The sequence below is a fragment of the Pan paniscus genome, chromosome 5 (assembly GCF_029289425.2).
Source record: "Pan paniscus chromosome 5, NHGRI_mPanPan1-v2.0_pri, whole genome shotgun sequence".
NCBI lineage: Eukaryota > Metazoa > Chordata > Mammalia > Primates > Hominidae > Pan > Pan paniscus.
This window is the reverse complement of record NC_073254.2, coordinates 40,682,755-40,697,519: the sequence shown is the minus strand read 5'-3', so window position 1 is coordinate 40,697,519 and position 14,765 is coordinate 40,682,755. Positions and strand designations below refer to the sequence as shown.

The 14,765-nt window shown below is 41.7% G+C and overlaps 1 protein-coding gene and 1 pseudogene across 1 annotated transcript; one reads left to right on the top strand and one right to left on the bottom strand.

Moving 5' to 3' along the window:
• Positions 1–5,024: 5,024 nt before the first annotated feature.
• Positions 5,025–5,605, bottom strand: LOC134730622 (histone H2A, sperm-like; annotated as a pseudogene).
• Positions 5,606–5,648: 43 nt separating this feature from the next.
• Positions 5,649–6,136, top strand: LOC100992900 (histone H2B type 1-B). The gene has a single exon (XM_003804552.6). It carries the CDS (start codon positions 5,706–5,708, stop codon positions 6,084–6,086), a length of 381 nt encoding a protein of 126 aa, XP_003804600.1. The 5' UTR covers positions 5,649–5,705; the 3' UTR covers positions 6,087–6,136.
• Positions 6,137–14,765: the final 8,629 nt, after the last annotated feature.

Below are 14,765 nucleotides of genomic sequence, written 5' to 3'. Positions count from 1 at the left end.
TAATGATTTGAATCCAGTGTAACCAAAAATTGTTTCAACAAGGTATCTAATATTAAAATATTGAGTTTTTACTTTGTTATTTTACTAGGTCTTTGAAATCTGGTGTGTATTTTACACTTAAAGCACATCACAGTTTGGAGTAGCCACATTTCAATGCTTAATAGTCACATATGGTTAGTGGCAACTATCTTGGACAGGACAGCTTTTATACTCTGGGAAGACACAAGCAAATACTTGCTCTGCAGCAGAATCCAGATGTTTTCCAAGAAAACACTTTTTCTGACCTGTTCCTGAAACCCAGGTAGTGTCTCTAATACTTTATATTTTATTGGTTTGTCCTATTGTAACCACCCAACGGGCTCTCCTTGTCCACTTCCTAGACAGAGCTGATTTATCAAGACAGGGGAATTGCAATAAGGAGCCAGCGCTACAGGAGACTAGAGTTTTATTATTACTCAAATCAGTCTCCTTGAGAATTTGGGGACCAAAGTTTTTAAGGATAATTTGATTGTAGGGGACCAGTGAGTCGGGAGTGCTGCTTGGTTGGGTCAGAGATGAAATTATAGGGAGCCTAAGCTGTCCTCTTGTGCTAAATCAGTTCCTGGGAGTGGTGGGGTGGGGGACTCAAGACCAGATAATCCAGTTTATCTATATGGGTGGTGCCAGCTAATCCATTGTGTTCAGGGTCTGCAAAATAGCTCAAGCATTGATCTTAGGTTTTAAAATACTGATTTTACCCCCAGGAGCAATTTGAGGAGGTTTAGAATCTTGTAGCTTCCAGCTGCATGACTCCTAAACCATAATTTATAATCTTGTGGCTAATTTGTTAGTCCTGCAAAAGCAGTCTGGTCTCCAGGCAGGAAAGGGGTTTGTTTCTGAAAGGGCTGTTATTGTTTTTGTTTCAAAGCAAAACTATAAACTAAGCTCCTCCCAAAGTTAGTTAATCCCAAACTCAGGAATGAAAAGGACAGCTTGGAGGTTAGACGTTAGATGGAGTCGGTTAGGTAAGATCTCTTTCACTGTAATAATTTTCTCAGTTATGATTTTTGCAAAGGCAGTTTCACTGTCCACTTCACCTCACATCAGGCCTCTGACTAGAGGATTCCAACAATACTTAGGCCAGGACACCACCATGTCTCCTTATCCACCCTGAGGGAGTCCAATTTCTGAAACAAAAGAAACTATATATGATAGTATGAAACTATATATGAGAAGGAAATTATATATGATAATCAATTTTAGGGTTATCTTATTGATTAGAAGATATTAAAGTGTGACACTGCCTGGCAATGATATCTGCTGGTAGTAAGAATTTGGCGAATTTAGTGAAATTCCTGAGGCTGAACCTCCACTTCTGTAAAATGGAGACAGTGAGATAATTTGCCTTACAATGCTGAAGTAAGAATTTTACACAATAATTCAGACCAACCACTTCATGTGGTACTTGGCCCATGGAAGACTATCAATGACAGTTTATAGTTTATACTATTAATGAATCCTTTGTTTCATTGTTATTTCCTTCTACACGTTGGCCTCTCTAAAAGAAGGTAATATTCAATACAAATAAAGTTAAAACAGCTTGCAGAGTTGTCCCAGGGAACTCACTTAACCACTGAAGTGTTCAAATTGCTTAAGGTTGACTTTATATTCTCCTGACTAACCTTTCTCCTTCTGGTATTTCTTCTGAGAACAGCACCACCATCCAAAGCATCATGCAAACAGTGGTCATCCCAGACCAGTAATTCTCAACTCACAGGGTGCTCCTGCAGAGATGTATTTGAATAGAGTGGTGGGATGCTGAAGAAGGCCACGTAAAATTTGGCCAGTGATCTGAGGCAGATTTATCCTGAAGCTAATGAAACACAAGTGTAAGGGCCTGTACTTCCAAGGTGCAGAGAGGGGCCCTACAAATGTGTTAGTTTGTCTCTCTCTCTCTCTGATTTTAAAATTTGCAGTATTAAGGTACTTTAATCACGGATGGTTCAGACTGCTATTTTCACTCAATCCTCCTTTTTATTAAAATCACCATTGTCTGATTATGTTGGAATCCTGATGAAAATATTTGGAATTTGAGTAAGAGAAAGTTTAGTTGAAGATGTATCTAGTATGGGGATAATAAGTTACGTGATTTGCATATGTGTTCATGTGTACTTCATTCGTTGCCAGCCAATCTGACGTAAGAATGGCTTCAAGGAATGTTCCTACTGCTCACTGGAATAACTCACCTAAATTCCTGGCAAGATGCAGGTCTAGATAAAATGTTATGACATCTAAGTATTCAAAACACCTTCCCAGCACTGAGAGTGAGTGTCTACTGGAGAGTAGAAACGTATAGAGCCAGAAGCTAGTCTGGAAAGAATTCTTACAAAGTTTACAACTTACATGTGAAAGGAGCTTGACAGAGGATTTTCCAAATTTGAAAACAATCCTAAAAACTTACTTGACATTACCAATAATGTGTTTTGAAACTGAAATACTTCTAAGTTATGAAGAAAACATATTATCATCAGCCACCCTGGAGGAAAGATTGAATTCTATTTCCATTACCTATAGACAACATTACAAAATAATTTCGATCTGAAGATGGAATCAGAGTATTCAGTCAAAACTACAGGAAAATATACTGGGTAGTGTCATATTCAGAAGTTAATAAAATATGCTATTTTCTGAATTTTGTGATGGCTGTTGTTTTGTCAGCTTTTATAAAATTGGAATTTGATTTTATTTTCCCATTATAAATTTATATTTACAGTCTGCAGTACTTTTGCATTTTTAATTTTACATTATAGTTTTTAATAGTTAACAAGTTGTAAAAGGTTTGATCCCCAGAAAACCTTGATCTACCCCATCAGTTAAGTATACTAATATATTTAGAAAATGGATGAAATCAGTATTTGAATACATTTTTAAATATTTATTAAAAGAGGACATGGGTAAAAGAGCTTTGCAGTTGCCACCCTTCATTCTCAAATTCCCTGGATAAGGATGACCGCATAATCTTTGGATGGTCATACGCAAGTCTTGTGTATTTGTTACATAAATCTATTTAGTGGACTTTTGGCAGTGTGTACTGAGGCCAGTTTCTTCCACCTGAGCTGACTCCACCTCCAGCAGCCCAAAACCAATACTGAATTTTGGGGTCAGATATCGTTTTTGTGGACTTAGATAACTATACACACATTGTCTTTATGAAAGCTTTAATAATACTGCCATCAGACCTAAAATTGTCACGTGGATTAAAAGGAGTGACGGTGTCCCCAGGAGCCTGTTTCAATATGTAAGTATTTACACATATACATGTTAAAAAGACCCCTAGGAATTTTTTAACAAGGGCAAAACAGTAACTCAGCTTGTTTTCTCGCAGTAAAACCGGTTGAAAAGGCCTGATAGACTTGTCTGCAGTTACAAAACTTGTGTGTAGTTTTCACCTTTATATCTCCTGGAAACGAACATAGACAACCGAATTGGTTACAACTGTTTTTAAGTGAAATTGTGAGTGGCTCTGAAAAGAGCCTTTTCAATGAGGAAGAAACGGGCAGACTTATGCCCTTTCCCCACGGATGCGACGTGCCAGCTGGATATCTTTGGGCATGATGGTGACGCGTTTAGCGTGAATAGCGCACAGATTGGTGTCTTCGAAGAGTCCCACCAGGTAGGCCTCGCAAGCCTCCTGCAGCGCCATCACCGCAGAGCTCTGGAAACGCAGGTCGGTTTTGAAGTCCTGGGCGATTTCTCGCACCAGGCGCTGGAACGGCAGCTTCCGGATCAGCAGCTCGGTGGACTTCTGGTAGCGACGGATTTCGCGCAAGGCCACGGTGCCCGGCCGGTAGCGGTGAGGTTTCTTCACGCCACCCGTGGCCGGAGCGCTCTTACGGGCTGCTTTAGTAGCGAGCTGCTTGCGCGGAGCTTTGCCGCCGGTGGACTTGCGAGCTGTTTGCTTCGTACGAGCCATTTGCAATGAGAGCACACACAAAAGTGTAGTGAACTGAGAGCAAGTGGCCTTTAAATATAGTCAGAAACATTCTGATTGGTCCTGTAATATTTCAAAAGTCCCGCGCGATAAAATCATTGGCTGAAGAGTGACCAGACTGATTGGTTCATTACTAGACAATCTTATTGGATGAGTTGCCCCACCGCCCATCCTGTCCTTTTCGTTTCAGTTATCTGCAGCGACAAATTGTCTAAAATTCTAGTTCATCCAGTCCCAAAGAACAGGGTGTATAACAAGGTATCTAAGGATTTTTAAAATGTAAATTCCGATTCAGTAAGTTTGAGTGGGACTTGAAATTCTGCATTCCTGACAGTCTCGCAAGTTATCAATGCTGGTGAACATTCACTAAACCACCAGAAACGTTCACTGACTCATGTCGGGAAATAACGCTTATATTCAGAGAATGAGAATTCCATGCTATTTTGTTACTGGCGAACAGCAAGTTTCCTTGCCCTTTGTTTTCTAAGTCCAAGTCACATTCCCACCCTGCCTGTTCTCAAAACGTCTTATTTTGGTTGACCTTAAGTTTCACTTTGTATACTCTAAAATGTACTTTCTAAAGGAAGGTGTTATTTTCTCGAAACTTAACTTTTTAACACCATTAGGTTGGGGCGGTGGCTCACGCCTATAATCCCAGCATTTTGGGAGGGCGAGATGGGACGATCACTAGAGGCCAGGAGTTCAAGACAACCCTGGCTAAAATGGTGAAACCCCGTCTCGCATAAAAATACAAAAACTAGCTGGGCGCGGTAGCAGACGCCTGTAATCCCAAGTACACAGGAGGCTGAGGCATGAGAACCGCGTGAAGCGGCGGGGTGGAGGTTGCAGTGAGCCGATATCGCGCCGCTGCACTCCAGCCTGGGTGACAGAGCTAGACTGTCTCAAAATAAACCAATCCAAACGAAAAGCAAAAAATACCCTAACAAAAGCAAGTTATCATCCTTTCTTGTGTAACTATGGTCGGCTCTGAAAAATGCCGTTTCAAGTGTAAGCTACGTTTTCTGATTTGAGTGTTTACTTGACCTTGGCCTTATCGTGGCTCTGTTATTTTGGCAACAGGACGGCCTGAATATTGGACAGGACGCCTCCCTGAGCAATAGTGACGTTGCCCAGCTGCTTGTTGACCTCCTCGTCGTTGCGGATGGCCAGCTGCAGGTGGCGGGGGATGATGCTGCGGGTCTTGTCACGTATGGCGCTGCCCACCAGTTCTAAAATCTCGGCGGCCAAGTACTGTAAGTACACTGGCGCACCGGCTCCGACCGGCTCAGAATAATTACCCTTTCGAAAAAAATGACGGACTCTGCCCTATTGGGAACTGCAAGCCCGGTAGCGACAAACAAGTTTTTGCTTTAACTCCATTTTCCACGTCCGAAAATAGCGACCTATGAAAGCAGCGGAAAACTGTGAAAGACAAGCAAGCTGGAATGGCGCCTGAACAAATCCTTTTATACAAACTGCAAGGCTGCAACAGGAAGCTATCCTATTGGTCAATTCTGTTTGGTGCTTTACCCAATAGAAAAAGATAACATAAATTCCATATTTGCATAAACCCCACCCCTCAGTGAAACCGTGTTTCTTTTGTCCAATCAGAAGTGAGGAATCTTAAACCGTCATTTGAATCTCAGGACTATAAATACATGGGCTCTGAACTGTTCTCTGTACTACTCTGTAGTGGAGAGTGTTAGTAGCTTTTCTATTCTGTTTAGGAATAGCAATGCCTGAACCCTCTAAGTCTGCTCCAGCCCCTAAAAAGGGCTCTAAGAAGGCTATCACTAAGGCGCAGAAGAAGGATGGTAAGAAGCGTAAGCGCAGCCGCAAGGAGAGCTATTCTATCTATGTGTACAAGGTTCTGAAGCAGGTCCACCCCGACACCGGCATCTCATCCAAGGCCATGGGGATCATGAATTCCTTCGTCAACGACATCTTCGAGCGCATCGCGGGCGAGGCTTCTCGCCTGGCTCACTACAATAAGCGCTCGACCATCACCTCCAGGGAGATTCAGACGGCTGTGCGCCTGCTACTGCCTGGGGAGCTGGCTAAGCATGCTGTGTCCGAGGGCACTAAGGCAGTTACCAAGTACACTAGCTCTAAATAAGTGCTCATGTAAGCACCTCCAAACCCAAAGGCTCTTTTCAGAGCCACCTACTTTGTCACAAGGAGAGCTATAACCACAATTTCTTAAGGTGGTGCTGCTGCTATTCTGTTTCAGTTCTAGAGGATCAACTGGAATGTTAGCGAAGGCAAGTTTTAGAGCCAAGGTTAACTTGGACGGGGCCATGCGCGGTGCCTCTTGCCTTTAATCCTGGCAATTTGGGAGGCCGAGGCGGGCGGATCACTTGAGGTCGGGAGTTCGAGACTAGCCCGGCCAACATGGCGAAAGCCTGTCTCTACTAAAATACAAACGATAGACGGTCGTGATGACGCTCTTTCTCATCTGTCTTAGCAAACTTATTTGTTCCCCCTGGGTAAGCCTTCGGGTACTATGTATAATTCCTTTGATAAGGTCACTACTCCCTCCCTGGTCTAGTACTGGAAACGTTCCTTTCTGGATAATGAAGCAGGTAATGGAATTCAGGGCATAGTGTTCCTGTGGGGGTCATTAGCCGTTAACTTCTTGTGAGATGCGGGGGAGAGGAGCAGAAAAGTCTAAGCGACAAAAGGGCATGTAGGGATATTTGCTCCTGCAGCTTGCCTGTGCTGTAAATTCTTACTTCAAGTATTGAGGAAACAATAAGCGAAGTCTGATTTCCCGGGCGCCCTTATACGGAATATTTCCCGCTCCACAAAATGAAATCGCAGTAGTTTTGAGTTATAATTGTTTATCAATGACAACAGCTATGTAGTTTACATATTTCATGCATCCCAGAAATCCAGATTCCCATTTCCTAAGCCACTTAACGTTCTGATTTCCAGCTCTGCGAGATACAAAAGGGTTTGGATTTTGTGCCCTTCCCCATCTGGCGCCACTGCAAAGCTTACTAGGAGGGCCCCACTTGGAGAGGGAAACCTTTTTCGAGAAGTCCAGGACGCCAAAAACAATATAGCTAAAAAAAAAAAAAAAAAAAAAAAAGGCAGGAAGAGCACTAGTTGAGGAGGAGGACTCAATGGGCCAATTCTGGGTCTGGGGCTGGGGGAAGAAATGCAAGAAGAAAAGACACTTGTTGACTGCACAGTAAGTAGGAGGGGGTGGGGGAATCGGAGGGGAGTATTTTCAGCGAATTTATGGGCATTATATGTAGGTGACATTCAGCAGTGTCTTTGGATGAAGAAATAAAGTTTCTCAAACAGTTTTTGTTTTTGTTTTGAGAAAGGGCCTTTCTCTGTCGGCCAGGCGCCATCATAGCTCACTGCAACCTCGACTTCCCCAGCTCAAGCGATCCTCTTACTTCAGCCCTTTGAGTGGCTGGGACTAGAGAAATGCGCCACCATACCCAGTTAATTTTTTAATTTTTTGTGGAGGCAAAGGGTCTTACTTTGTTGCCCAGGCTGGTCAAGCGAACTCCTGGGCTCAAATGATCCTCCCGCCTTGGCCTCCCAAAGTCCTGGGATTATAGGAATGAGTCACCGCGCCCGGCCCAGATTTAATTTTTAAGAATCTTTTAAAAGAGGTTCTGGGCCGGGTGTGGTGCAGCTCACGCCTGTAATACCAGCACTTTGGGAGGCCAAGGTGGGAGGATCACTTGAGCCCAGGAGCTCAAGACCAGTCTGGGCAACTTAGTGAGACCTTTTGTCTCCACCAAAAATTTAAAAAATTAACCAGGCCTGGTGGCACATTTCTGTAGTCCCAAGTACTGGGGAGGCTGAAGTGGGAGGATCATTTGAGCCTGGAAGGTGGAGGTTGCAGTAAGCTGTGACGGCACAACTGCACTCCAGTCTGGGTGAGGACAGACCCTGTCTCAAAAATAAAAAATAAAAAAAAATCTGGATGCCACACAAAATGTCAGTGAACAACTGTAAGTGAAGCACTTCGCATCCTAGTACTGTATATGCAAACTGCCGTTGTGAAAGTGACGCTTGGCTTAAAAATCTACATTTTTTTTTTAATTATAAAACGACCACATCCCCCAAAAACATTACTAAGGAATTGAGGCTGCAGTTTAAGAAGCTGATATTTAGGATCTGTCTCCGGAGAAGTGAGACTTGGTAATATAAGCATTTTCAAAATGAACTTTTGGGCCAGGTGAGGTGCGTCATGCCTGTAATCCCAGCACTTTGGGAGACCTAGTCAGGCAGATCACTTGAGCTCACAATTCGAGACCAGCCTGAGCAACATGGCGAAATCCAGTCTCTACAAAAAATTAGCTGGGCGTGGTGGCATATGCCTATAGTTCCAGCTACTATAGAGGCTGAGGTGGGAGGATTACTTGAGCCCGGGAGGCAGAGGTTGCAGCAAGCCAAGATCGCGCCGCCACAGCCTGAGCGACAGAATGAGATATGCACCCACGCCCTAAAAAAAAGCATGACTTATTAAAAAAAAAAAATTTAGCCGGGCGCGGTGGCTCACGCCTGTAATCCCAGCACTTTGGGAGGCCAAGGCGGGCGGATCACGAGGTCAGGAGATCGAGAACATCCTGCTTAACACGATGAAACCCCGTCTCTACTAAAAATACAAAATAATTAGCTGGGCGTGATGGTGGGTGCCTGTAGTCCCAGCTACTCGGGAGGCTGAGGCAGGAGAATGGCGTGAACGCGGGAGGCGGAGCTTGCAGTGAGCCGAGATCGCGCCATGGCACTCCAGCCTGGGTGACAGAGCGAGACTCCGTCTCAAAAAAAAAAAAAAAAAAAAAAAAATTAAAAAAATACGAAGTTTTGAAGCAGAAATTATTTTGTCATATGTTCTTTCATAAATTTTTTGCCTGCCTGCCTTCTTCTTTTGTTACAGAACTCCAACACTTACCCAAAGGTAGCTGTTGGGTCAGGGTTTCTGTACTATAGTCCCTTCTGTGGTGGCCAGAAATATGTTACAGAAAAGAGGTCCCCATCCAGACCCCAAGAGAGGGTTCTTGGATCCCGCGCAAGAAAGAGTTCAGGGTGAGTCCGCAGTGCAAAGTAAAGGCAAGTTTACTAAGAAAGTAAAGTGGTGAAAGGACAACTACTCCATAGACAGAGCAGGACATTCCCGAAAGTAAGAGGAGGAAGGCATCCACCCTAGGTACAATGCTTGTATATATGGGGAGATGTTCTCTGCTACAAAAGTTTGTGATAAAGGATTAATTTTCTTAGTTACTATATTTTGCAAGAATCAACATTATTATCTTTAAACAAAATTAAGAATGCCTTTGTTCTCTAGATATAGGGATATCTGGACACTCCCAAGTCTGAGTCTGTTTAGTAAACATTATTTATTTGTTCCCTTAACCGTAAACATCTAGAAGCTAGGAATGACTGACTTTCTGGGAATGCAGCCCAGAAAGTCTCAGCCTCATTTTCCTAGCCCTCACTCAAAATGGAGTTACTCTGGTTCAAGTGACTCTGACACTTTTCTTCTCTTTTTTTCTTCTTTTTTCCTTCCTTTATTTTTTATTTTTTATTTTTGAAATAAGAAATCAAGAATACTTGATGTTTCATCTAAAACAATACCCATAATTGATAAGCCAAAACAAAAACCTAGGTCTTCTAACTCAAAACTAGGATGTTTTGCTGTCTCTGCTGATACTTGGCTGATCGTTAATAGGTAATTAACAAACAAGCCTTGCTATGTCCCCCTCAGTTTATTACCATTAGATCATATGCCTACTGTCAATCATATTAATCCACAACTATGCATTTCACAAAACTTACCATAAAAATTCACAGGTTTCCCGCTTCCCTCGAGTTTTCATTTCCGAAGGGTCCCATGTAATATAAAACTTATATTAAATACATTTGTATGCTTTTCTCTTGCTAATCTTTTTTTTTGTTTTTTGAGACTGAGCCTTGCTCTGTCACCCAGGCTGGAGTGCAATGGCGCGATCTCGGCTCACTGCAACCTCCGCTTCCCGGGTTCAAGCGATTCTACTGCCTCGCCCTCCCGAGTAGCTGGGACCACAGATACGTGCCACCATGCCCCGCTAATTTTTGTATTTTTAGTAGAGACAGGGTTTCACCGTGTTGGCCAGGATGTTCTCAATCTCCTTACCTCGTGATCCGCCCGCCTCGTCCTGCCAAAGTGCTCGGATTACAGACGTGAGCCACTGCACCCGACCAATCTGTCTTTTTGTAGAGGGGCCTCAAGCATGAACTTACTGATGGGTGACAAAAACAGAATTTTCTTTTCCCCTACAATATAAACATTAATTGTAATGTTATCATTCAGGACATTTTGGTGACCAATCTTACAGAAATTTTATCTTGTGCAAGTCTATGCAAACCAATATGTAAATGTTCTATAAGTGAAATTGTATTTCACTTTTCTAGTATCCTTTTAAATTAATAAAAGAGATTCTAATGATTATTTTCATTACTGCATTTCATTGTAGGGAAGTAGATAATTGCCCTTTATTCACTGACCTTCGCTTTTTAAAAATTATAAACCATGTTACCATGAAAATGCTTTTCAGTATTTCTCTACACACAAGATTGCTGTAAGGGCAAAAATAGAGATAGGAATCATGCATCCATTGATATACATATTTTGGTTTTTAATACATGTTACCAAGTTGCCTCCTGAAGGTCTGTTTACACTCTCACCAACAGGGTGTTTTTTCCTGACTTCCACAAATGCTCTTGAACAGTGGGTGTGTTAGTCTGTTCAAATTGCCGACATGAACAATTAAATCTCATTGTTGTTTTTATTTTTAAGACAATTATTGTTTGAGACTGCACATTTTGATAATAACATTTCTTCTATTATGGTTTGATTACTCATGATTCTTGCCCATTTTCTTCTGGGATGTTGCCTTATGTACATTATTTTAAATAGATAGCTCCATGTATTAAAAGATTATTAAGTTTGAGGGCTTATGATATGTCAGTTACATTTCTAAGATTTTTTTTTTTTTTTTTTTTTTGAGACAGAGTTTCACACTTGTTGCCCAGGCTGGAGTGCAATGGTGCGATCTCGGCTCACCGCAACCTCCGCCTCCAGGGTTCAAGCAATTCTCCTGCCTCAGCCTCCCCAGTAATTGGGACTACTGGCAAGCGCCACCACACCTGGCTAATTTTGTATTTTTATTAGAGATGAGGTTTCTCCATGTTGGTCAGACTGGTCTCGAACTCCCGACCTCAGGTGATCCACCCGCCTCAGCCTCCCAAAGTGCTGGGATTACAGGTATGAGCCACTGGGCCCGGCCACATTTCTAAATTCTTTATAAGTATAAATTCATTCAATCTTCACCAAAACTCAGTGAAGTGTGAGTACTATTATTATCATTGTTTTACAGATCAAAACAAGTAATACAGCCACTTACTGAGTTCTATACACCTGGTAATTTTTTTGTTTTGTTGTTCTATCAATTATTGGGGAAGGGGTGTTGAAATCTCTACCTTTAAATCATGTTATGTGTCTATTTCTCCTTTCGGTTCTATCAGGTTTTGCTACACATATTTTGCAGTTCTGTTATTTGGTGCATATACATTTAGAATTGCTTGTTTTTCATATTGGATTGACCCTGTTATTATGTAATATCCCTGTCTGTTCCTAGTAATTTTCTTTGCTCTGAAATATACTTATCTGATATATCATCCAAAAGACCACGAGGATGGCTAAAGAGTAGAAAGGAGAGATTTACTGGCAATACTAATTTGCAAGCCAGGAAGAGATGGTCCCAGAACCTGCCAAAATTACTCTCTCTTTGGGGAGAAGGAGCAGGTTGGTTATTTTTATGCCTCATAGGCTATATATTACACAATAGAGTCATACATATTCAGCACGTTTGGGGGGACAGCTATATATATTATGAGGGGTGCCAAGTGCATTCACAATGGATAAACACGTGTAATATACCTCCCATGTTCACTTTGAGGTTAAATTTTAGGTTAAAATGAGGTAGAATTTAGGTCTTTACATCACAAGGTGAACTATAGGAACAAAGTTTACGTGCTGCCTCTAGCAGCTGGCTGAAAATGGCTTAAGGTCTACAATTACGTGTAAGAATAGAATGTGTGTCAAGGCGGTCCTCTGTCCAATCAGAGTTGTAGTGGACTGGACTGTAAATCAGAGTTAGGAGGGCTTCTGATAGCTCCTAAAGTTAAGGAATTTAGCAAGTGTCAGTTTTTTGGTAGTCTTTGGAATTTAGGAATTTGCCATGCCAGCCAAGCCATGAATGCTCTACCAGTAGGTAACTTTGTTTGCTTAATCTTAGAGTCTGTCTTAGTTGGTATAGGGGCATCTATTTTGGTCTTTCAGATCCCAGATATTATTAATACAGATACTCTTGCAGTTTTGGGCTGATGTTTATATGGCTTATCTTTTTTGCAGCCTTTAATTTCAACCTGCATTATGTTTATATTTGAAGTGAGATTCTTGCAGACAGTGTACAGTTGTTTGTTTGTTTTTTTTTTTTTGAGATGGAATTTCACTCTTGTTGTCCAGGCTGGGGTGCAGTGGCACAGTCTCAGCTCACCGCAACCTCCGCCTCCTGGGTTCAAGGGTTTCTCCTGCCTCAGCCTCTTGAGCAGCTGGGATTGCAGCCATGCGCCACCACGCCCAGCTAATATTTGTATTTTTAGTAGAGACAGGATTCACCATGTTGCCCAGGCTGGTCTCGAACTCCTGACCTCAAGTGATCCGCCAGCCTCGGCCTACCAAAGTGCTGGGATTACAGGTGTGAGACCTCGCGCCCAGCCAAACTGTTTTTTTATGGGTGTATTTACACCACACACATTTAATGCAATTACTGATATCTTAGGGCTTAAGTTCATGAAGGGTAGTGTGGGAACCATAGTCTCTTGGCCCACTAAATGTTTCCCAGAAATCACTGACAAGGCAGATTGATTAATAGGTGAAAAGGCATTTTACCTATTGTTTAACGTGTCTATGTGGGAGCATTCAGAATTAATTACCTAACTTCCCAATGAGTTATAGATGCTTATATACCATTTTTAGATCACAGAAAGAATTGGGGCTTAGATTCTGGTAAAACAGGTTATGGGAGGCAAAAGAGGTTTGGCTTGCAAAGGTGGCCTTGTTATGTAGGTGAAGCCTCCCTCAGAAAGAATAGATGGTAAATGTTTCTTTTATGATTTTTAAGTGTCAGACTCTCAGTCTCTCCTGGATCTGGGGAAAGGTATAGAAAGGTGAGGAGGCATGGCTGCATTAATGGAGATTCTCTACAGATGTAAAATTTTTCCCATTTAAGGCAGCTTTGCAAGCCCATTTCTGCCTGCTGGCCAAGCAGCAGCCATTTCAAAATATGTCAAAGAAATATATTTTGGGGTAAAATATTTTGATTTCCTTTAGACTGGTGGCCTTATAAGAAAAGGAAGAGACACCTGAGCTGACACACATACCCTTGCTCTCTCAACATGTTATGATGCAGTAAGAAGGCCCTCACCAGATACTAATTCCATGCCCTTAGCTTCCCAGGTTCTAGAACAGTAGGAAATAAATTTCTTTTCTTTAAAAGTTAGCCAGTCTGTGGTATTCTGTTATAGTATCACAAAATGGACTAAGTAACTATATTATGATCATCTTACATGACTGATCCCTCCTATATCATACACATACACAGGCCACATTTGGAACATTGTTAGAGGTTCCTCTGTCCAGTACAAATGTACTACAAATTATATATGTATTTTTAAATTTTTGAGTATCTTCAATAGTATATTTTCATTAACTTTTGTAGTCAAAATGTCATTATAACATGTATTCAATATGCATAATTATTAGTGAGATGTTTTACATTCTTTCTTCATACTAAGTGATATGGTTTGGATATTTGTCCCCTCTAAATCTCATGTTGAAATGTAATCTCCAATGTTGGAAGTGAAGCCTGGTGAAAGGTTTTTGGATCGTGAGGGTGAACCCCTCATGAAGCGCACTCTTGAGGGTAATCAATGGATTCTCACTTTGAGTTCACAAGAGATCTGGTTCTTTAAAAGAGTGTGACACCTCCCCCATCTCTCTCGCTCAGCTCTCACCATATGATATGCCTACTCCCTCTTCACCTTCCACCATGATTGGAAGTTTCCTGAGGCCTTGCCAGTAGCAGATGCCTGCACCACACCTCCTGTACAGCCTGCACAACCGTGAGCCAAAAAAAATTACTTTTCTTTATAAATTAGTCAGTCTCAGGGATTCCCTTATAGTAATGCAAGAACGAACTAACACACTAAGTCTATTTCATATTTACAGAATAGCTCAATCTGAAGTACCCTTTTTCAACTTCACAGTAGCTACTTGTAGCTAGTGGGCACTGATTTGGAGCATGTTCAAGGGTGAATTGTATTATGCAATTAACAGATTTTTTTTATTGTTTTCGCAAACCACGAGGCATCAGATTGTCTTACTTTCTCTGCTCCTGGTGTTGGAGTTGTTATTGGGAAACAACTTATTTTCCTCTTATATTTATATGGAATAAATAACCCCCAATATTTCCCTCCCCAATATCTGCCTTTTGTATGTTTTTTGAAGGCAAGTGCCTAGAATTTACTGTTTTTGAAGCACTTACTGAAAGGATTGCCATCAAATTGTTTTGCTAATAGCACATGCCAGGCGCTTGTTGGTTTGCTTAATTCAAGGTAACTTGGATGAGAAGAAGAGTTTTTCTCATCCATGGCTCAGTGGAGTATAGATTACTGATATTGTGACTGGATGTACTCCTGCTTTCTAGTCTGAGTTTTTGAAGCTACC